The sequence below is a fragment of the Acipenser ruthenus genome, chromosome 3, assembly GCF_902713425.1.
Source record: "Acipenser ruthenus chromosome 3, fAciRut3.2 maternal haplotype, whole genome shotgun sequence".
In the NCBI taxonomy this organism is placed as follows: Eukaryota; Metazoa; Chordata; class Actinopteri; order Acipenseriformes; family Acipenseridae; genus Acipenser; species Acipenser ruthenus.
In genome coordinates this window covers 88790432-88812109 of record NC_081191.1, presented here as the reverse complement: position 1 = coordinate 88812109, position 21678 = coordinate 88790432, and the positions used below count along the sequence as shown (strand labels likewise).

The window sequence follows — 21678 nt, the reverse complement described above, 5'->3', positions numbered from 1 at the left end:
AAAAAAAAAAGAAAAAAAAAAGGGCTGTCACCTTTGTCCAGCAGCTTTTACAAACTTAATATACAATACACCCCTCTGTGTACTAACTGATTATACAGTCAGGGCTTGGACAGTAACAATGCGATTCTCACTGTGGTATCTCACTTGCCTTACATCTTATTAGCACTGTCAGTAATACCCCTGGGACCCCTTTTCCTCTGTTGAATGTGTTTTTGTTCTTTGCTTTAAATGTATACTTCAGTTTAGAATATGCAGATATTTCAATGATAACACTATTGATGAAAAGTTGCAGCTGCTTCCTGGTCCCTAGTCATTTCATGTGACAGAGTTGTATTTGAAATATTTTGAATATTTAAAGCATTGAGGTAAGATTTTAAAGCATTGGTTAGGTTGTAAGAGATACATTAAGGCTGCAGGGCCAACTGACTTGATTTCATGCCATGAACAAAATTAGCAGGCAATAAACCCTGTTAGCATTGACAGCCTTGTAATATGATTTACCTCTGGCACCTGTAGTCTTCTTCAAATTGATGCCTTTATACAGTATATTGTCACATGCCCAAATGCAATAAGCTCTCAAAGTTCTGTTTTTGATTAAATGTTAATTCATGTTGTATTTGTATCAGACTCATTGGACACATTCACATAAATAACAAATTGATGACAAGATCTAGGTTTCAGATTCTAATACATTTGTGCATATTTCCAAAAACAGATACTCAACGGATTACACCTACTCTATTAATCAACCATTTCTTTTTGTATTCTCAAATTCAAGCCTACCTTTGTTTGAGCCCACAATTTGGACACAATTGGCCATCCAGTTAGAGCAACGAGTCCAAGGGTTAGCATAGCCCGATAGAAAAAGCTCACAACCTGAAATTAAGTTAAAGGTGAATTCCTGCGACATACTAGGGTTCTAAAAATAATACCTTAAAGTGTTATATCGATTTATAAAACATTATCCAGTAATATTATTAAGGTTTCTTATTTTAGGGTTTAACTGATAAACAGAGACAAAACAGCCCACAAACAAACAAAAAAAATGGTGTTGAGATCAGCTCTCAGGGTGCATAAACGTACTTTTTCAGAGTCAGACAGTATTAAAACAAGCCCAGATAAACACTGATTTTGACTACCTACAAAAAGCACTGAAAAACAAAAGTTCAAAATATAACCACTGTTAACATGCTAAATAAATAATATGCTCTCCAAGCACAAATACACAATTATAATGAAGATACAGGGTTTGCCATGTAAACAGGGCATTGAGCCACCTTGGGCAGCAGAATGACACTATGATTCTAAATGACTTGTCTGCAAGGAATACCGCTATCATCCTGTAGGAATATCTGACTATTCCTCAATTACTGCTCAACATTTTTTCTAGGTCCAGTGGAAATTTGTTTTCCAGAATGACGCACAGAATGGTAATTCCTCAGGAAGCATGCATTACTGGGATACAGAAGCACATGTCAAACGAGTGCAAAGTCAGTCATGTGAGGGGCAGTCCAGTCACCTGCATACCATTAACTTACCAACAATTCAATTCCCACAATGAACATCACTAACAATCCAATGCTCTGAGTTAATGGGTAGGATTTTACTGAATTCAGAAGTTCTTTACAAGTTCTGTATCTACAAAAAAAGAAATATTATTTTGATAAAAAATAACTTTAAAACACATATGACTGGTTTCATAGACTCTGATTAACACTAATCTTGGACTACCTTACCTAAGGTTACATTGGGTCGTACCAGATTAGTGCTAATCGGGGTCTGTGAAACCAGCAGAAAAAACTTCAGTATTCCTAAAATAAACTAAAAGTATGGTATAAAAACATTACAATGTTTCACTAAAAATCAACTAAGACTGTTCTTTCCTTTTATTAAAAGTGATTACAATGAACTAGAGAACACAAGCACAAACCACAAACTTTGACTTGCAAATTGTTTCACAGTTTATTGTTTCAAAGTATAGGGCACTTGATAGTCTTCTTCACTTACTCTTTGCAAACTGCATACCATATAGGGACTGGGAGCAGGCAGTAAATGTAATAGGTCAAGGGACTAGCCTGTATCAGCAGGAAGAAGGCTATCATTAAAGAGATGCCGACAAACACTTTAGGGAGGAGGGCATCTTTTGATACCTGTCAATTGGAGGAAAAACAGCAAACAAATCGTGAGGATTATTTTTTTTTTTTTTAAAAACACAATTTTATAATATATAAACATGGGGACAGGGATATATAACATGTTTGGTTCAATGTGGTATCCCCAGTAATCAAGCAGGCAATTATTATTTATTTATTTGTTTTACCTTTTCCTTCCTCGTGGAAGGTTTGTGGAGACTGTTATGAGTTTTAAGGATCATCAGGATGACACATGCGGTCCAGCCCACAAAGCCAAACACCACACTGACCCCCAGAAAGAAGCGATCATAGGTATGGTAATAGGACAGGCCTTCAAAAGCCAAGCTCATCAGAGACCTGCAAACGCTGATCTGGAGGGAACAGTATCAAAAGACAGAATCAAAACTGAATGATCTTGAACAAAACTAAGTTATCTAACAGAACATCCAGAGTAGTGCCATGTCCGGTCATGGAGATAATCCGGACAATCCACATACACTGTTTTTTCAAACAGTACTTTGATATAGACCACCTTTCTGGGGATGTTCCATTAAAGAGGCCAGACCCTGGTAAACACTGAAACTACACTGACAACTCCATTCTCTGTGCATGTCACAGTTTATTGGCTCTGCTGTCACTTTTTAGCTGGACATTATATGTAAGTCTAACATTTCTCACGTTGACCCTGAACATAATGTTTTAAACAGATATTGTCGTCTACCCTAAAACACTGTTCATTACTTACTGCTTGGTGATAATTTCCGTGTTGGATAAGAGATCTTGCTCTGCGTATGAAATCTGCTTGTTCTGATTCTGGAAGCAACCTATAAAGAGGAATTCTGTTTACTTAGAACTAACGCTATGGAATATTACAAATACATAAGTACATCTATATTATTCAAACAATGTTGTGTGGCACAAGTTTACCAATAATAAGGTCCGACGGTGTTGTTATTTGAACTTGCCCTGATCACAGCCTTGACACGATGTGGCACAGACTCCACAAGGTGCGAGAAGGTGTCTTGAGGGATGTTAATCAATTCAGTCATACGTAACACAACTGGTGAATAGAGGCAGCCAGATGGTCATGATAACACATTCGTTCAGCCTTCTAGAGTAATCAAGGGATCCACAGTATAGCAGGAGAACGTGCCTCACACCAGGGTTATGCCACACCCAATCAGGTCCTGACAAAGTGTACAGACACTGACTGTGCTATGGGTGAATACTTTTAAGCACTAACTCAGTACATTTCCAAGTGTTCAGACCATAGTAAAATGAACATTTGCTTTTTCTCCTTTAAAAAGAAAAAAATATCCCGGGGATACAGACGTTGTTTTTGTTTTTCTTGTAAAATCACATTTCTTCCCACACTTCACTAAAAGTGAAGCAGCACATGGCAAGGGGCCTCACTGCAAGAACGACGCATCCAGCAGCACCAGATTAGCAAACACATGGAGTGCTTTCCACTTGAGCAGCTTCAACACATCTGACGTCTAACACTTCTAAAGCGCATTCAGTTTTTCTGCTGGGATTTGTCTCACAAGTCCCATATGGTTTGCTAGGATAATGACTCGGAACAGAATGAGCAAATACATCTTATTGCACTGGAAATGGAAAGCTACTTACTTAAATGGAGTGAACAGGAATGATAAAGTGGTTGCCTTTTTCTGAGCCATCTTAACCTTAAAAAAAAAGACTTTCTTTTAAAGAAACACCAGGTATGTGATCAAAATGTGGCATTTCACTGACATAATAGTATACAACTGTAAAACTATAACATTAAGGGTACTATCTGATTACTTATTATTATTAACTTGAATGCACAAAGCTTTAATAGTGGTCACTGCCACACAGTAACTGACCAATGGTACTTTCATATAGAAACCTTTTTTATTTCAAAGAAAGTAGCTTAAAACTAAATGTTCTTCTTTTTTTCAGTTCCCTTAATTTTATGATGTTTGCAATCACTCTATGTGGTTCTTTTTCAATTACTCAGCTAGTTTTTGTATAGTCGATTTGTCTGTGTTAAGGTGCTTTGACTATGTTGAGGAGCTCTGCTCTTCAGTTCTAGTTGCCTGTTACAGATATATGTAAAGAAGGCTGGATAAGCCAAAGTGTCTTTATATTTGTTAACGCCAGCACCATCTAGTGCAATAGCAAGTTATTGCCAGCATACCTAAAGGCAGATTACGAGAGGATATAGCCTACATTACAAATGTCTATGGCAGCCAACTGTAGCTGGAAAGCAGCACTGAACTCGGGCTGAAGCACCTGAACACCACAGACTTTTGAGTATTAGCAAAACTATTAGATAGAAAAGGCAACAGTAAAAAAAAACAAAAAAAAAAACATTTATAGCTACTTTCTGTACTTTTTAAAACTAGGCAGGGCTAAAACAGACAACATTTCCAACACAGCAGTAACTAAACTGATTATTTAAAACATAACATATAGCAGACATTGATTAGCAGACATTGTTTAGTAATCTCATTCACAATGTCTGGCATCAATGCCTGCAATCAGGGTTTTATTGGGAGAATTACAGTTTGGTAACACAAGATATTGCTATCTGAATATTGATTTACATTTTCAAGTAATTTTGGTACTGGACAGGTAACAAGGCACCACTATCTTCAAATATAAAACTAGAATCATGTATTCTGGTCATTTTCCTAGCATCTGCACAATGACTGAAGATGGTGGGCACGAATTCCTTCAATTTAATGGAAATGTGTCATTGTTTTCTATATTGGGTCATTGGTTCTACACCTATTGTGAGAACAGGAATGGCCTGGCGTTCCATCAAGGTTCACTCAACCTCAATTTGTTGCACAACATGTCAGGTGTGAACACTGACCTCCACGTCTGTGAGAAAGAGTCTGATACTGTATACTGATACATACTTGTTATTGTGCTTATATACTTTATCATAACCTTGCAAAGAACAGATGACTAAATCAGCCCAGTAGCACATTATATACAGGATACAAGTCAGACCAATTAAATCGAACCGGGGACTGATTGAGTTAATGTGACAAGATAAAATACTGGTACTGGTTTAAACAGAAATAAAAGATAATAATAATAATGTGTTCATTCAGTGCAAACAGCATAGCTATTCATGAACAACAAATAAACCTAATAAACAAAACCAACACAATTTCAAGTGGAGACAATCTTATCCAATTACACTGTGATAAAAGAAAACAGTACACCCACCCCTCGTTATATCGCCCCTCGCTATACTGCGGATTCGGATATATCGCAGTCCTGGAGTTGGCTTCCCATTTTTACAGCCTAACTGCGCATGCCTTAGCTGCACTATAATTTCACTTAGAATTACTGTTCGTATTATTTTGTACTGCAAATCACAAACTAAAATATACAGAACAGTTAAAAACAAAGCATTCATATCGTACTGTTATCATATACACACGTGTTGCACAATCACACAAAGCAAATTAAATATCTACTTGCTGAAGCGTTTTTTTAAGCAATGCACTAGCAAAAGTCACAGGGCAGTGACGTCAGCTCCCTAGCAACAAGCCTCCTATGTTGGGAATGGATTCTTTCAATGCAGCAGTTTGGGCATTTGAGAAAGGAAAGGAAGATTCACGAAATTCATTGGAGACTTAAGTTGATGAGAAGCAGTTACCCTCCGCAGTATGAATTAAAACGATGTGCTGCTTTTTTTACGAAAAATGAGAAAAAGCGTGTTGCGTAGAGGATTTATATTGGATCCTGACGCCCATGATAAAAAGAGGGAGTGGTTGCACAGTATTTGTTATTAGCCTATTTGTTTTTCTGTGGGTCTCTCGCTATATCACGGCCCTCGATATATATAGCGGATTTGTATTGGACCCCGACACCCGTGATATATCGAGTGGGTGGTGTACATGTGACTAGTTTTGAACCCATAAATACATTTAGGCCATTCCATGAAAATACACAGTTCAGACAGATAGCCAGACAGATCTCCATATTTCCCCAAAAACTTCATACTGACAGTTGGTGCCGTCACTTCAGAACACACACACACACACACACACACACACACACTTTCCATAACCCTCTGCCAAAAAAGAGTATGTTCACAACCTAGTTAATAAACATATAAGCCACAAACCAAATGAATATGTTCATACGGTTATGGCCTAAAAACCTATCGACTGAATCTACAGCCTTAAATTCTGTCTATTTAAGGATAGAGTTTTTGTAACCCTCTTAATATGGGGAGTAATGTATTCCACTGAGGTGAGACTAGGATAGACAGCTGAAATGAGTTACCTTGAACTGCTCCAGAATTTGAATGGCATTTGCAAACATGCTTTCGGCTTTGAAGTGGTTGCTGCTGTTCAGATAGTCCACAGGGAGGACGCCCTGCAATAAACAACACAGGAAACGCAGTTCAGTCTCTGTGTAACAAAGCATTAGAAGGGATACAACAAGGGGGATATTATTGTCATGTTATTTATTAGTAAATCTTTATATCTGTATAAACTACAGCAGTTCACAGCCCTGATATTTACATTTGTTGTGTATTTATCTTTCCAAACCCTTATGTTGACCCGTAAGATTGCAGTGGCTTCAAAACCCATGTTATCAAGTGGTTGCTCATTTTGATCCCATAGTTACAGATTTGTTTATTTTTCTGTTTGAACTAACCACTCAAACAAAAATGAAAAAAAACACTTTGCCTTAGATTCACCGAAAAAGGGCTTGTTTCCATGGTTACAGTGCATGTAAATACTGTAATTATACTCATTGAAAACCCTTGGGTTCAACTGCAGCATCATTGTGGTTTAGTCTGCTTCAAGGTTTATAGCCTGTTTGATATTCATATTATTGTACATTTCTGTGAAATAATGCAACCACTTCCCATCCAAACTGTAATTAATACCAGCATAAATTTAAATTGGGAATATAGAGAATCAAATCAAAGATATATTTTAGTGAAACTAGATCATTTGTTCTATTCTAAACATACACTATGGTAAAGCAGAGTAAAACTATGAGAAAAAAACCCTGTAAAAGCATGTGAAACTGACCATGGTTAATTGTAATGTTGTATTAGAATTTTACACGCAAACTAGGTATGCTTATGAAAGTTTACCATAGTAAAAGCATAGTAAAGTGTAATACATTGTAAACCAGGGTAAACTATGGCAAATGCCTATTATAACCCGTGGGAAAAGAATGGAAAAACTGCAATAATACTGATTGTATTACTTGATGTAGTGATGCATCACTTTAATTCAGCATTAGAAAGAAAACCAGGCTTCTACGAGTGAGGTAGACAAACAGGTGGTGAATCTAAGTTGTGTGGGTCCTCCACAACTACAACGACGTCACCCAACTTGTGAGTGTTATGTCGTCAAAATGGTTTTATTCCTTATAGAACCTGTGAAAAACAATGTGGAAATGTAATCAAGGTGTTTTATGCAACTGGGCACAGGCTTCTACGTTAGTATGGTATAAAGCTATTGAAGGCTCTGTTAATTAAGTGTTCTGCTATTTTGTTGGCAAGTGCGAATAGAATGGAGAAGATACATTTGTTCACTTGGATTAACTTACTACAGAGTTCAGAGGAATTGGGACTCCAATTAAGGAAGACATCAATGGAGCTACATCAGCCTGCAAATAAAACAAGAGATGTTGAAATGGTTGTTATTATTCTCATTATTATTTGTATTGCTTGTTTAAACACTGAAAGTTAAGGAAAGGCAGCAAACAATTTATGGAGAAAAGAAACAGGTCTAAGGTGTGTTTACCTGGTTGACATCTAACCTCTTGAAGTTCTCAAGTTTCCACTCTGAAAGTAAACAAGAGCAAATGATAACAAGTAACAGCATCAATACAGAAAACAGTTAGCATGAGCAGCACCGCTGTGTTTGGAAATCCTAACCCATGGATACCGTGAAGCAAGTCCTCACACCATGCTCCCACCGTCGCTCGCTTTAAATCAACTCTCAAGACCCACTTGTTCTCTCGTTTTCCATGCTCTTTAAGCCTGATATCTGTTATTAGCTGTTGTGTCTTTGCTACTTCTGATCTTTCACTGTATCTTCTTATGATTCTATATGACATACACATCCACAATGTTTTAGAGTTTTCACATCCTAGCCTTGTATTTAATGTATTATGCATTGTTTTTCACTGTATTTAATGTAGTATTGTGACAGTCTGGCTCGCAGTGGTGTGGTGGATGACGTCACGGACCAGGAAGTAACTGACTCCAAAACAGTGGATGGGCGGGTGAAACCGAGTGCAAAAGCACTCAGCGTATTTAATAACAAACAAACAAAATATTTAAACAAAATACAAACAAAAGGGCACGAGGGCCAAACGAATAAATAAACAAACAAGTAAGTGCCGTGCTGGATTATCCAGCACGTATTAGCAATTGTTTTTTTAAATATTATCCTTCTCTCCGCTCCCCGTACTCTCTACTCCAACACCCCAACAACAAGTGCAGAGAGCTGCAGGTTTATATACTCTGGCCGAGGGATTAACTAGTTGGTAATTATCTTATTATCCCCCGGCCAGAGTCTGCACGCGTTTGGTAAGGATGCATGACTGTCAGCTATTTAAGTAATCAGTAGCTGATCAGCCATGCATCCTCACGGGGTTTTTAAATAATAATAAAAGACGCGGCGCTTTTACCCGCGCCGCAAACAAAAATACAAATAATAATAAATAGGGGCGGGACACTCCGCCACACATGCCCCCCCTTGTGCGCAGCACACATGGCCCCAACGGCCACCTCCCCCCTCAGTCTTAAAGTCCCGGAAGAGGGGGAAGCAAGTTACTTCTGGGGGGTGGCCATGGTGGAATCTCTGGCACCCCCCCATTCTTCGTGGCTGGCAGCTCCCTCTTCCGGGGCTCCCGCCACACTCTATCCTGCCGCGAAAGTGCGGCTGGGGGAGCTGGTCTCCTGACCTCTCCCCCCTTCTTCATGGCCGGCAGTTCCCCTCCGTGGGGCTCCGACCACATGATCTCCAGCCGCGAAAGTGCGGCTGGGGGAGCTGGTCTCCTGACCTCCCCCCCTTTCTTCATTTCTGGCAGCTCCCTTTCATGGAGCTCCGGCCATCGTGTAGCGACCCCAGGCGAAGCAGGATCCCTGGCGACCCCAGGTGAAGCCGGACCCTCGACGACCCCAGGCGAAGCAGGATCCCTGGCGACCCCAGGCAAAGCCGGACCCTCGACGACCCCAGGCGAAGCAGGATCCCTGGCGACCCCAGGCGACGGCAGCAGCAGCGGACCCTCGGAAGGCGACGGCAGCAGCAGCGGACCCTCGGAAGGCGACGGCAGCAGCAGCGGACCCTCGGAAGGCGACGGCAGCAGCAGCGGACCCTCGGAAGGCGACGGCAGCCGCAGCGGACCCTCGGAAGGCGACGGCAGCCGCAGCGGACCCTCGGAAGGCGACGGCAGCCGCAGCGGACCCTCGGGAGGCGAACTCGGGAGGGGAGCCCCTGGCCATGGAGGCGGCAGCGGGAGCTCCACTTCTCCCTCGTACCCTGTGTCCTGTGGAGAACAAAAGGCAGCCCCAGGCGATGCAGAACAGCCATCCCCAGGCAATGGCGATGGTGGGAGGGGAAAGCAGTCCTCCCACAGCGGCTGAGACGGAACCAGCAGGTATTCATCCTCTGCTGGTGGAGGTGGGAGGGGCAAGCAGTCCTCCCACGACGGTTGAGGCAGAACCAGCAGGCATTCATCCTCTGCTGGTGGAGGTGGGAGGGGCAAGCAGTCCTCCCACGACGGTGGAGGCGGAACCAGCAGGCATTCACCCTCTGCTGGTGGAGGTGGGAGGGGCAAGCAGTCCTCCCACGACGGTGGATGTGGAACCAGCAGGCATTCACCCTCTGCTGGTGGAGGTGGCGGAGGCAGAGGCAGCTCTTGCTGCTCTGCTCCTGGTGATGGTGGAGACAGAAGCAGCTCCTGCTGCCCTGCTCCTGGTGGTGGTGGAGACAGAGGCAGCTCCTGCTGCTCTGCTCCTGGTGGTGGTGGAGGCAGAGGCGATGGGGCGGATGCTGGCCACTCAGAGGGAGGCTGTGGCGGTGCTGGCTCCCTCTGCTGTGGCGGCTGGGCTGGTGTGTGCCGTGCTCCCTTCAGCAGCATAAATAGAGGCTGCTGGGGAACACCAGCATCCTGCCCTTCTCCCCCCCAGAAAAATTCAGGGGGTTGAGCCTGTAACTCCTCCCCTTCTGGCTCTTGGGACTGCAGCTTGGGTCCTAAGGCTGTGGAAGCGCAGACTTCCACCTCTTGGGCTATGGACGCACCGACTCCCCCCTCTTTGGGCTGTGGACGCACCGACTCCTCCCTCTTGGGCTGTGGAAGCACCGACTCCTCCCTCTTGGGCTGTGGACGCACCGACTCCCCCCTCTTGGGCGTAGGACGTTCGGGCTCCTCCCACTCGGGCGTAGGACGTTCGGGCTCCTCCCACTCGGGCGTAGGACGTTCGGGCTCCTCCCACTCGGGCGTAGGACGTTCGGGCTCCTCCCACTCGGGCGTAGGACGTTCGGGCTCCTCCCACTCGGGCGTAGGACGTTCGGGCTCCTCCCCAGGCTGTGGAGGCGAAACCAGCAGGCATTCTCCCTCTGCTGGTGGAGACAGTAGCGATGGCTCCTCTCCCTCTGATGCTGGAGACGGTAGCGATGGCTCCTCTCCCTCTGATGCTGGAGATGGCAGCGATGGCTCCTCTCCCTCTGATGCTGGAGACGGTAGCGATGGCTCCTCTCCCTCTGATGCTGGAGACGGTAGCGATGGCTCCTCTCCCTCTGATGCTGGAGACGGCAGCGATGGCTCCTCTCCCTCTGGCGCTGGAGACGGCAGCGATGGCTCCTCTCCCTCTGGCGCTGGAGACGGCAGCGATGGCTCCTCTCCCTCTGGCGCTGGAGACGGCAGCGATGGCTCCTCTCCCTCTGATGCTGGAGACGGCAGCGATGGCTCCTCTCTCTCTGGCGCTGGAGACGGCAGCGATGGCTCCTCTCCCTCTGGCGCTGGAGACGGCAGCGATGGCTCCTCTCCCTCTGGCGCTGGAGACGGCAGCGATGGCTCCTCTCCCTCTGGCGCTGGAGACGGCAGCGATGGCTCCTCTCCCTCTGCTGGTGGAGACGGTAGCGATGGCTCCTCTCCCTTTTGTGCTGGAGATGGCAGCAGCAGGGTCTCTCCCATATCCGCAGCCAGGTAGTTGAACACCATGGCTGCGATGTCTGGGAGGGAAGCTGGGTGGTGTTGCTGTTCCCAGGCCTCCCAGCGCTCCCCATCTCTTGCCCACAGGAGGTTGATCACTGCAGGGAGGGCTTCCTCATAATCCCTCCCCGGCTCCACCAGCCAGTCCCAGACTCCCTCAGAGGAGAGTGCATTCGTCCTCTTTGGAGGATGCAGGTCCTCCCTCACTGGACGCTCTGGCTCCTCTTTCTCCTGCCATGGAGGGGGTTGGTCGGGTGCTATGTGACCCACCTCCCCAACAGCGAAGCACCACTCCTCACCTTTCAAGCAGGTGGGGCAGACATCCAGCATGGTTGAGCTACAGTGGGACCTGCGACCGGCCCCACGCTGCTGTAGCTGCTGCTTCCTCCGTCCGCTTCTTCCCATATTTTTTTTTTTTTTTCTTCCCCAAAAAACACACAAAAAACACTTTGAAAAAAAAAACGCACAAAAAAAACGAGCTTTTCTTTCCTGGTCCGGCTATTGGAGGCGTTTGTTTTGTCCCACGCAGGACACCATATGTGACAGTCTGGCTCGCAGTGGTGTGGTGGATGACGTCACGGACCAGGAAGTAACTGACTCCAAAACAGTGGATGGGCGGGTGAAACCGAGTGCAAAAGCACTCAGCGTATTTAATAACAAACAAACAAAATATTTAAACAAAATACAAACAAAAGGGCACGAGGGCCAAACGAATAAATAAACAAACAAGTAAGTGCCGTGCTGGATTATCCAGCACGTATTAGCAATTGTTTTTTTAAATATTATCCTTCTCTCCGCTCCCCGTACTCTCTACTCCAACACCCCAACAACAAGTGCAGAGAGCTGCAGGTTTATATACTCTGGCCGAGGGATTAACTAGTTGGTAATTATCTTATTATCCCCCGGCCAGAGTCTGCACGCGTTTGGTAAGGATGCATGACTGTCAGCTATTTAAGTAAATCAGTAGCTGATCAGCCATGCATCCTCACGGGGTTTTTAAATAATAATAAAAGACGCGGCGCTTTTACCCGCGCCGCAAACAAAAATACAAATAATAATAAATAGGGGCGGGACACTCCGCCACAAGTATGCATTGTTTTTCACTGTATTTAATGTAGTATGCATTGTTTTTCACTGTATTTAATGTATTATGCAATTTTTTTCACTGTATTTAATGTATTATACTTTTTTTTTTTTTTACTGTATCTTGTAAAGTGCTTTGTGATGGTGGTCCACTATGAAAGGTGCTATATAAAATAAAGATTGATTGATTGATTGACCAAATGGAACTGTCTGTTCGGCATCAAAGTCTGTTTCTAAAAAAGACATTTTGGGCAGCTTACAGTAGGCAGTCTACTAGCTTGTGATTTCCAAAGCCAGCAGTGCAATCAACACTCCTACATTTCCTATGTCTATGCTGTGTTACTCCGTTTGGAGCTGTGCCTTACCTTGGAGGAAATTATCCTCAAAGTTCTGTGCTGTAACTCTCTCGGCTTGCTGGACTCCAGCTCCCCAAGCAACAAGGGGAGTTAAAGTTTCTGATGGGTGGCCCGCTCCATGAGAGCCTGTCATTTGTTCAAAGGAAAAAACATAGTTCAGACACAAATACACAGATATAGAGCATCCTCATAATCATGGGACGGGAGGGAATAATCTTCAGGTAACAAACGTTTAATTTGAATCAGATGACATGAGTAAATGAATAACACCTCCCATTTTTGAGTAAAAGGTTGGTTAACGTCAAGGGGGTACCCATCAACCACATTTTGACCTCTCTATAATGTTTGACCCCTTGACCTGATCAGTCTACAAATTTGAGCTTGTTTGCCTGAAACAACTCTAAGAACCAAGTTTGGTGTAAATCAGAGACAGTAGGGTTTAAAATCCAACTTTTTGGGGGGGATTTGTCATGGAATTACCCTAAAGCTAGCCTGGAGGAGCTCAGTGGAATACCACAATCTATGTTACTTCAGCCAAACGTGAGTTGTTATCAAAGGTGCCTCTGGACTTTGAATTATCAGTTTAATCTCTGTCCAAGGGTCAACTCAGCCTAGATAAATACCTACAATTAGTTTATACAGCTGCTTGTCCTGAGGCAGGCAACAGCTAAACTGGCTAGAAAACTAGTTGAGTGCTCTAGGTGTGGTCCCTTAAGGTTTTCAAATCCTACACTACAAAGCCTTGGTACTATTTTCACTGCTCCTCTTGCTGACCAGTTGAATATAGAGCAAAATTCCTTGTGTTTTCTTTGCTGGACAGTTTGAGTCCCTTCCAGTTTTAACTCTATTTCACTTGCTACACCCTCCTGCGTTACTGGAACTGTGGGACAAGTGAATGACACAGTTAAATATTTCTTCTGAAAGAGACACTCTGGGAACATTGAGGACACAAATTCCTGTAGCATAAAAATAAGACCTTCAGGTTAAGAGAACTGAGAAATGACCAGCTGAATTAAACAATTATTAAGATGGTACTTACGCTAATTAATGACATTGTATTGCTTAAATAAGAGCACAATATTAGGGGATGATGAACACAGTTTCATTTGGCCATTGTATGTATGGTGATGGTATTAGGTCTTACCCCAGTCAGTCATGCCGTGATCAGAAGTAAAAACATATGCTGTTTTCTCATCCATTCCATAGAAGTCCTCAATTACGGAAACTAGCTCTTTAATACCATCATCAACTATCTTTATATTCTCCAGATAGTCCCTAAATCAGATAAGGAAATGGACAGAAAGGGCTGCTCATAAATGACGCTTCATTATATAATGTTTGGCTTTGCTAAATTGTGACATAAAGGATATTTTCAGTTAAAGTGTACCATGGTAAACTATTCAATAATTTATTCAGTTTACCACAGTTTTTAAACACTTACTTGTGATGTAGTATACTTTAGTACACTTTGCTCTGCTTTTACGATTACAAGCATCTTATGAGGAATGCTTTTAAAATACAGTGCACTCCATTTATAAGAATCACTGATATAAGAATCAACCACATATAGAAATCAAAACCCCTGGGACAAAATAATTTGCATACCAACCAATGTAAAATAATCTGCTTGTAAGAATCAAGCAATCCGCTTATAAGAATCATTTTGGGGCAAACTGACTACATGTGATACGCTATTGTGTCAAGTGCAATGACGTGTACACCCAATAAAGCTGTTTTTGAATTTGATCACCCGCGATTAGACATGTACGCAGTGTGATCAAAGCTCTTTTCAAAATATTCTCTCTAGTGCACTAATAGTGTAAGGATTATTGCCCACATTGTCAAACAGGTAACACAGCAATAATGATCCATGATGTGGTATGGAACAGAAAAGTCAGGGTTTTTTTTTTTTTTTTTTTTAAATCACTCTTCCTGCAGTGACCTAGAGGACAGATCTCAAACCTCAGTGCATAAAAAGAAAAATTACAGGTACGTTACTAGAACAGTTGTAGCAACACGTGGGATGTGTAATGCTATATTTTTCAGAAACCCGCTACTTACTCTTTTAAAGTATTGGTTTGGATTAACTATGCCAATTCCTTTTACGATTTTAAAGACTTTAATCATGTACTCTAAAGACCTGTCTTGAACTCAAGTCTAACTGTTGATTAGAAATAAAATATATATATAAAAAAATCATATACCTTGACATAGGCCTGTGAGCATGCCCATTGGTGTCCAAGCCAAGCAGATGAAGGAAAAACACAATCTTTTCCTTGTGTAACTGTGACAGCAATGTTTCATTTCCTTTTGCAGATTGAAAGAAGTTCTGTATAGAGACCATTACCATTAGTATAGACTACACCATTTAATTTCAGAAAATAAGTTACATTTCAAGCAGAAGTAGCAAATCTTTGCTGTTCAATTCTATCTCATTCAATTTCCACACATGTAGGAGGATATTAATCAACCACATTATGTACAGCTTGTACTATAAATAGGTTGATGAGAGAATACTGTACTAATAAAAAGGGTACAGCAGGCAGTTAACCCAGATGCAAATAAGGCCACTCAATAGTATTTTGAGCCATTCCAATTTTTACTGGAAGCTCAGTTAAATCCAGTTGAGATTTTCCTCTCTCTGGTTTGCCTCAAGCTCAGATACAAAGGGTTAGTATTTCATATTTTATTTTGTTATATTATTTTGAAGGGAGCGGCTGTTTTAAGTAAGGACTGCACAGATTACACGCAATGTCTGCAAGATGTTTCTGCTTTTCTGGAGAAATATATTCATCAGTACCGTGAAGGACAGCCTATTTACACGTGTGTGCTAAAACACGACGCATGCAAAAATAATAGCATGTTCAACTACCTTAACTTCATCAAAGACCCACGTGTCGAGCTTGGAAGCATCTTTTGCAGCAAAGTCTTCGTCCTCAGCTGGGTATGTGTGTGTGTATACGTGATCCCCGCTTGCACCTAAAGCACAGAGGAAGAAATGATCAACGTGAGTGCAAGTTGTTTTGGTAAAGTGGAAAAACAGAGATGCAGCTCATAGGGGTGTCCACTTTACCTTTTGCAAACATTGGCAAAATATCCGGGCTCCCCCAGCTCCATGTGTATTTACTTTCATTGAACACAGAATCAAACTCCACGGGATTCTCTTTCCAACCTGTGTTAAAACACATGCAAGGTGTTACTATTTATAGCCAGAAATAAAAATAAAAACGTTTCTGGTTCTCAAGGAATGGAATTTCTAATTACCTTTAAGGGACATGTAACTTTGAAACATGAATTCTTAGCTGACATATTCCTTACCTCAGTTCAGTCTTAAGAATGAAGAAAACCTCCGGGACAAATGTGCATTTTGATTAAAAAAAAAAAAAGGTCCTATAATTGAAGTGTTAGCACTAGAAGTAAAATCCTGCTGCGTTGTATATCTACTCTCTCTCAACAGTACAAATCACACACAGGCCAGGGAAATGCTGTAACCAAAACTATACAGTACCTTAAATCAGTGAGCATCCGGTGGACTTGGCACTCCAATAAAGAACATGTCCTTATTATTTTAATGTTTTAGTCCAAATATTAAATTTAAAAACTGTTAACTATCTATCGTCAAAGGGATATTCAGTTGCTTCCACCTGTTGGGACTGGTGTATCACATGACTAACCACAAGCTGGTAGCAAAATGAAGGTGGCCAAGATTGGATTTGCACTAACCTTTAGCAATTGCGCTTACATCTTCATAAAATCCGGCAATCAAAGCTACATGCCCTGGCCTGGATTCAGTTGGAACACGAGTATGAGACACACCCCAGCTGCCTTTTTCTTCAATCACATTTCTGAGACAGAAAGTATTATTATTTTATTTACAATTGAATACTTAGGTTATGGAAACACAAGTAAAGACCCCCTAACTGCTGTTCTTTGCAACAACAATTGACCTTGAAAACAAGAAGCTGTATTTTATATAATGAATGCAGCTGTGCTCAAAATTTGCTTTCCTTATTGTCACAAAGTCTGTTACTGTTTTATTTTCTACAGTGTGCAAAAAATTAAGGCTGACCAGCAAAAGAAGTGCATAATGTGTAGCTGCCAAGTGTTATGTTGCTGTCAGACTTGTTTTTCAAACCTAAGCAAACAAGACAGGAAAAGCAGGCTGGGCTTCATTAACTGTAAATCATGGAGGATTGAAATGCATATGCTGTTAGGGAGTCTTATTTAAATTCCCTATCTGTAAAGTACTGTTTTAAAACTCTTCATATGACTGTAACTCCTGTAAAGGCAAGAGAAACTGTGGCTCTAAACACTGTACCTCAGGTAAGGTGCCCTGGTGGATCCATTTGCATCCGGTTTATAAAAGCTGTCAGCTCGAAGACCGTCTGCTACAAACAACACAAGTCGTTTGGCTGGTGGCGGGAGACGTGGCTGTTGTGGAGTCATGCCATGGACCAATGGAGAGGTGAAATAGATGTCAAATATTGAGCCAAAGAACACCAAATGAACCATCAGCCCAACCGCAAAGAATGTTAACACATTCATGATGGCACAAGACCCTCTGGTGCCGCCAAAACACTGTTGATAAATAAAAAAACATAAAGCCAGGTTACTCAAGAGCAGGTGACAACTAATTGCAACCATCCCACAAAAAACAAATCCTTGGTGTTTTCCACAGGTTAGCCTTCTGAGCTCTCTATCAGAAAAAAAGAAACAGTCCAGTTTGTTTACATTCCCAGATTTTGTTTAGCTTCAGGGCACAAGGTTCGTACCTTTAACTGACAAACTGGGGTGCAAATTTGGCGTTATGGCTCTAGATTCTAGCGGCAGTGTACCTCATATTAGTCATTTTTACAAAATATAAAGCAGGTAAGCATAATTACAAATATGGGTGTGATTAGATATGGAATGAATTATCCTGCTAGGACTTTCAGCAGCAGGGGGTACTCATTTTCAGTCAAGCTCTTTTTTAACTCGCGAAGAAAAACAGTAATTTGTAAAAGAATATTCCGATGACATTGCAAACACAACATATCCGACATTTTCATCATGGGTTTAACATTATGAAATATTGAATTAAAAAAAAAAAAAGTTTGAAAATGACTTAATAAAAACAGTTAACTGTATTTTAAATTATACTCTCAGTTAACGAGCCATGGGGCCAAATGTTGTCTTCATTCACAAGGCAAGCTTAAAAAAATAGTTATGACTACCGTGTTTACTTACACTCACTCCACTGCACTGCACGGTTCAAGGTATACATACTAAACGCATAGGTACCAAGTTTCATAAATTGAATGCTGGTCCAGCATGGGTTCGGGGTATCCCCCTTCCTTGAGAACATTTTGGTCAATGATTAATCTGACCTAAATTATTAAAATTGCATTTCTAATTCATAAAAGAACAAATAAAACAACAACATTGGTTAATTTAAAGTTGTATAATATGCAACTTGAATTAAGAACCCTCCACTGAATGGAGCGTGCATACTCATGTTCATAATGACAAACTTGTGATTCTACCGATATTTTTATTTTGCAGGTTTAATGATTGTCGACGGGTCTGCGGTTTTAATGTATCTTGGGTGGTCTGAAACATACAACTAGCTTTAAAACTAAAAGTACCAGAATAAGAAAGAGATTCTAATAGAATAAATCCGTACTGAAACGCGACGAGCTAGTCAGATTAAACGAATTAACTGCATGAACGTCGAGAGCCTTTAGAAAGTTAATGCAACAGTACCAGTGCTTATTATTATACAGAGGAACATACTGGGTATTTATATCCCAAACACTCGATCATTACTATTATTTTTAATTGTTAATAGTTAAATCCAACCTTAAAAAATATCTTCTTAACGACTTTGAATGGATTTCCACAACTTCCTGGTCGTGTTGACCTCTGACCAAAAGGGTTCCGCAAAGTATGCTGGGAGTTGTAGTTGTTTAGGACAATAATAATAATAATAATAATAATAATAATAATAATAATAATAATAATAATAATAATAATAATAATAATAATAATTCAATGGGATGAGTTATCAGTCGAATAAATCAACCCATGAAACGATGTCCAATTTAAAATATACCACATCTTTTCCCCATAGTTATTTAAAAAGAAAAAAGAAAAACTATGTATATTGTATTTTTATTAAATGAGGCTGATTGCACTGTTGGCACATGGCTATGTGTGGAGAGCACTATCTTTATTTTACTAACCAGTAATTTACAAACTGAGCTAAACTGAGAGATATCTCTTCAGCTCGTTTTCTGAGCGAGGTTCACTTCAGCTGTCAAGCATCCCTCGCCCACAAATCCAACCTTGTCAATCTCCGTTTAGCATGACCCAATCCCGGCTCGACAAGAAGAGGGCAGGAGGCGGGTCCAAGATGACATTTCGGTAAAGCCAACAAAGTCTCGCGTTTTTATTTATTGATCGCAGATATATCCAGGAAGACGGGGTTGAAATAATAAATCTTTAGTGTAAAAAAATGGCGACCGGCAGCAGCGTCAACCCGTTTAATCTCAGCGACTCCGAGGAGGAGGCTGAGCGGAGGCCGGACAGAGCTGACAACCAGCGGGGCTCTAACGATGGACCGGCGGGGCAGCTGAGCGGACCTCTCTCGCCGCAAGCTGACTCGGAGCCGACAGGTCTGCTGTCCAGCAATAGGACGAGTCCCAGTGTGGAAGGTGTTTCTGTGGCTGCTGCAGCAGGAGGAGGTTGGGCAGAAGTCCGGGTGCCTGTGGATGTGATCGCTGCTCAGTTGCTTCGGGATCAGTATGTCCTCACGGCCCTTGAGTTCCACACAGAGCTGTTGGAGGCCGGCAGGGAGCTGCCTCGTCTCCGGGATTACTTCTCCAACCCGGGTAACTTCGAGAGGCAGAGTGGGACCCCACCCGCTTGCAAGGATCAGGGATTCGGACAGTCGGGACAGCTCAGTAAGTGCCTTTTTTATTATTACTTCCCAAGGAAAAAAGTATTCAATACTGTGTTGTTGCAGTGAAACATTATTTTCTATATAATAAAGAAACCTAATGTGGAAAATCTGTTAACATAAATATCCAGGATTATAACACAGGTTTCATAATTTCAGGATTTTTTTTTTCTTCATAATTTCATAATTTTTCATAATTGTTTTTGGCTTTGGTTTTCTTATGTCACGGTTTTGATCAACGTTTTATTTCCTAAAATTGACCGATATTCGTTTTTTCCATTGCTCACGATGTTACAATGGGTTCACGGACTTGCCCAATAATTTGCCTGATGGAAACAGCTTGGTAGATCCCACGTTAAAAAACAAACAAACAAACGTATATATATTGAACGAAACATAATGTCTCTCTTCTTTACAGTACTGACAGTAGTACTGGGGTTGGAATTTACTAGAATTGCGTTAAAACGACGATGTTTCTGATTTCAAGATCTGTTTTGTTGTGTGTGTGTTTTGTTTTTTTTTGCAGTAAATTACTCAGTTCCACAGCAGGTGATAAAACGTAGGTTTGTTAAATAAGAAATACAGTACTAATGCTATCAAAGATGTGTTTCCATGCCTAAAGTAAGCAATGCAGCACGCAAGAGAGGGGTTGTGTGGTTTTAAATGCAATTTCAAGTCATATTTTCCAGAGTATTAATATGGGAATTATAAAGCTGCTTCGTGCAGGCCTTCAAACAATGCTGCTAATTATTGAATTTTAGGAGAAGTGAAAGGAAGTAAGAGGACCCTATCCTGTGAAGTATTCTGTATTCTCTGTTTCTTGTGAAAGGAAAACACATCAGTAATGCTACTATAAACCACTCGGTGGACTTCGGAGCCCATCTAATTAAAACAAATAAAAAAAAAAAATACTCAAGTTTTATAACATTGCCAGTTTTATTTTTCTTAAGTATACATTTTATATTTCACACTGGAGTTAAAGTTGTGATAAATAGCTGCATTGTGTATTGAATTCTATAGAACAAATCACTTGGGTTCTTAATATAACTACTGTTCGCGCGTCATTGTTAATATGGCTGTGCTGCTGACAAACAGAGTTATGGCATTTTATGAATTCTAAAGGGAAATAAACTCCTATTAGTTAAGTATCATGGCGGTTTATGGAACAGTATTTCATTACATGTGTTCAGTTTCTGTGGCGATACAGGTGCTCAATGAAATACCCTGCCCTTGTCAAATAAAGATCTGTTCCTGCTTGTTTTGTTGTATAAATGCATTCTAGGACAGTGGCTTTACAGTCAGGCATAAACCGGCAGACACCATAAGCGTATCCCCTCACACCTGTGGGCTAATATCCACCTGCTGTGACCACCTGTGTGATAGGAGCTGGATTCAAATCCAAACATCCAGAGGTGGACAGGAGTGGTAAAGGCAACATGTTTTACAGATCAAGGGGTTGGTTTTTAATGAATGTGCCTTAATAAGGAATAATTCATTTTTTATAACAAACACCTGTTTGCTACTGTAGCAGCTGGGCTGAGACCGTTAGGCCCTGTATCTCCATCCATCAAAAGGTGGAGTTGAAAGGTCTTATAATCATTGAAATTTGAGTGCAGAGGTCACTTTTCTGTATATGGCATGGGTGCCATTTGAATGTGAGTTAATCAGTCAGATGAGAGGCTGTCCATTCACACAAATGTGTGTTGCATAGTCCAGATGTTTCATGAGGTTGTCAGTATACAGTGTAACATCTTTCGTGGTATAGAGGCTCTGATCCCTCCGGGACCACCATCCCTGGGACAGCTAATTAAAATAAATCCATGAACGAAACTGCTGCCCCATGGAGACAGCTGGGACATAGACAACGCCCCCACGAACAATGGGGGGGGGGCACAGAAGTGACAACAGGTTGAGTGCTACAATATAAATATATTGGGTGTTGCCTTGGACCAGAATGCGCATTGCCCTATAAAGC

General features: G+C 41.7%; 2 protein-coding genes across 12 annotated transcripts in view; one reads left to right on the top strand and one right to left on the bottom strand.

Moving 5' to 3' along the window:
* pign (phosphatidylinositol glycan anchor biosynthesis, class N) overlaps nucleotides 1–19221 on the bottom strand; it is a 29027-nt gene extending 9806 nt beyond the window's left edge. The window contains exons 1-17 of one of the 4 annotated variants that reach the window (XM_059018724.1): nucleotides 19090–19221; nucleotides 17085–17344; nucleotides 16490–16611; nucleotides 15840–15938; nucleotides 15639–15745; nucleotides 14971–15095; nucleotides 13911–14041; nucleotides 12776–12892; nucleotides 7907–7947; nucleotides 7710–7769; nucleotides 6423–6515; nucleotides 3762–3817; nucleotides 2878–2956; nucleotides 2321–2503; nucleotides 2008–2150; nucleotides 1539–1638; nucleotides 784–876 (exon numbers count right to left, since the gene is read on the bottom strand). In XM_059018724.1, coding sequence (XP_058874707.1) covers nucleotides 784–876; nucleotides 1539–1638; nucleotides 2008–2150; nucleotides 2321–2503; nucleotides 2878–2956; nucleotides 3762–3817; nucleotides 6423–6515; nucleotides 7710–7769; nucleotides 7907–7947; nucleotides 12776–12892; nucleotides 13911–14041; nucleotides 14971–15095; nucleotides 15639–15745; nucleotides 15840–15938; nucleotides 16490–16611; nucleotides 17085–17311 — 1776 coding nt within the window. In that variant the 5' untranslated portion in view covers nucleotides 17312–17344; nucleotides 19090–19221. Of the gene's footprint in view, nucleotides 1–783; nucleotides 877–1538; nucleotides 1639–2007; nucleotides 2151–2320; nucleotides 2504–2877; nucleotides 2957–3761; nucleotides 3818–6422; nucleotides 6516–7709; nucleotides 7770–7906; nucleotides 7948–12775; nucleotides 12893–13910; nucleotides 14042–14970; nucleotides 15096–15638; nucleotides 15746–15839; nucleotides 15939–16489; nucleotides 16612–17084; nucleotides 17345–17992; nucleotides 18533–18604; nucleotides 18684–18987 lie in introns of those variants that run through there. The other 3 variants (XM_034921072.2, XM_034921071.2, XM_059018723.1) reach the window with 3 other exon arrangements.
* Nucleotides 19222–19259: 38 nt separating this feature from the next.
* LOC117394774 (RAB11-binding protein RELCH homolog) overlaps nucleotides 19260–21678 on the top strand; it is a 64815-nt gene continuing 62396 nt past the window's right edge. For all 8 annotated transcript variants that reach the window (XR_004543425.3, XM_033993329.3, XM_034921070.2 and 5 more), the window contains exon 1: nucleotides 19260–19707. Coding sequence is in view for 7 of the 8 variants with exons in the window: in XM_033993329.3 (XP_033849220.3) it covers nucleotides 19260–19707 (448 nt within the window). In the remaining variant the exon portion in view is untranslated. The remainder of the gene's footprint in view (nucleotides 19708–21678) is intronic.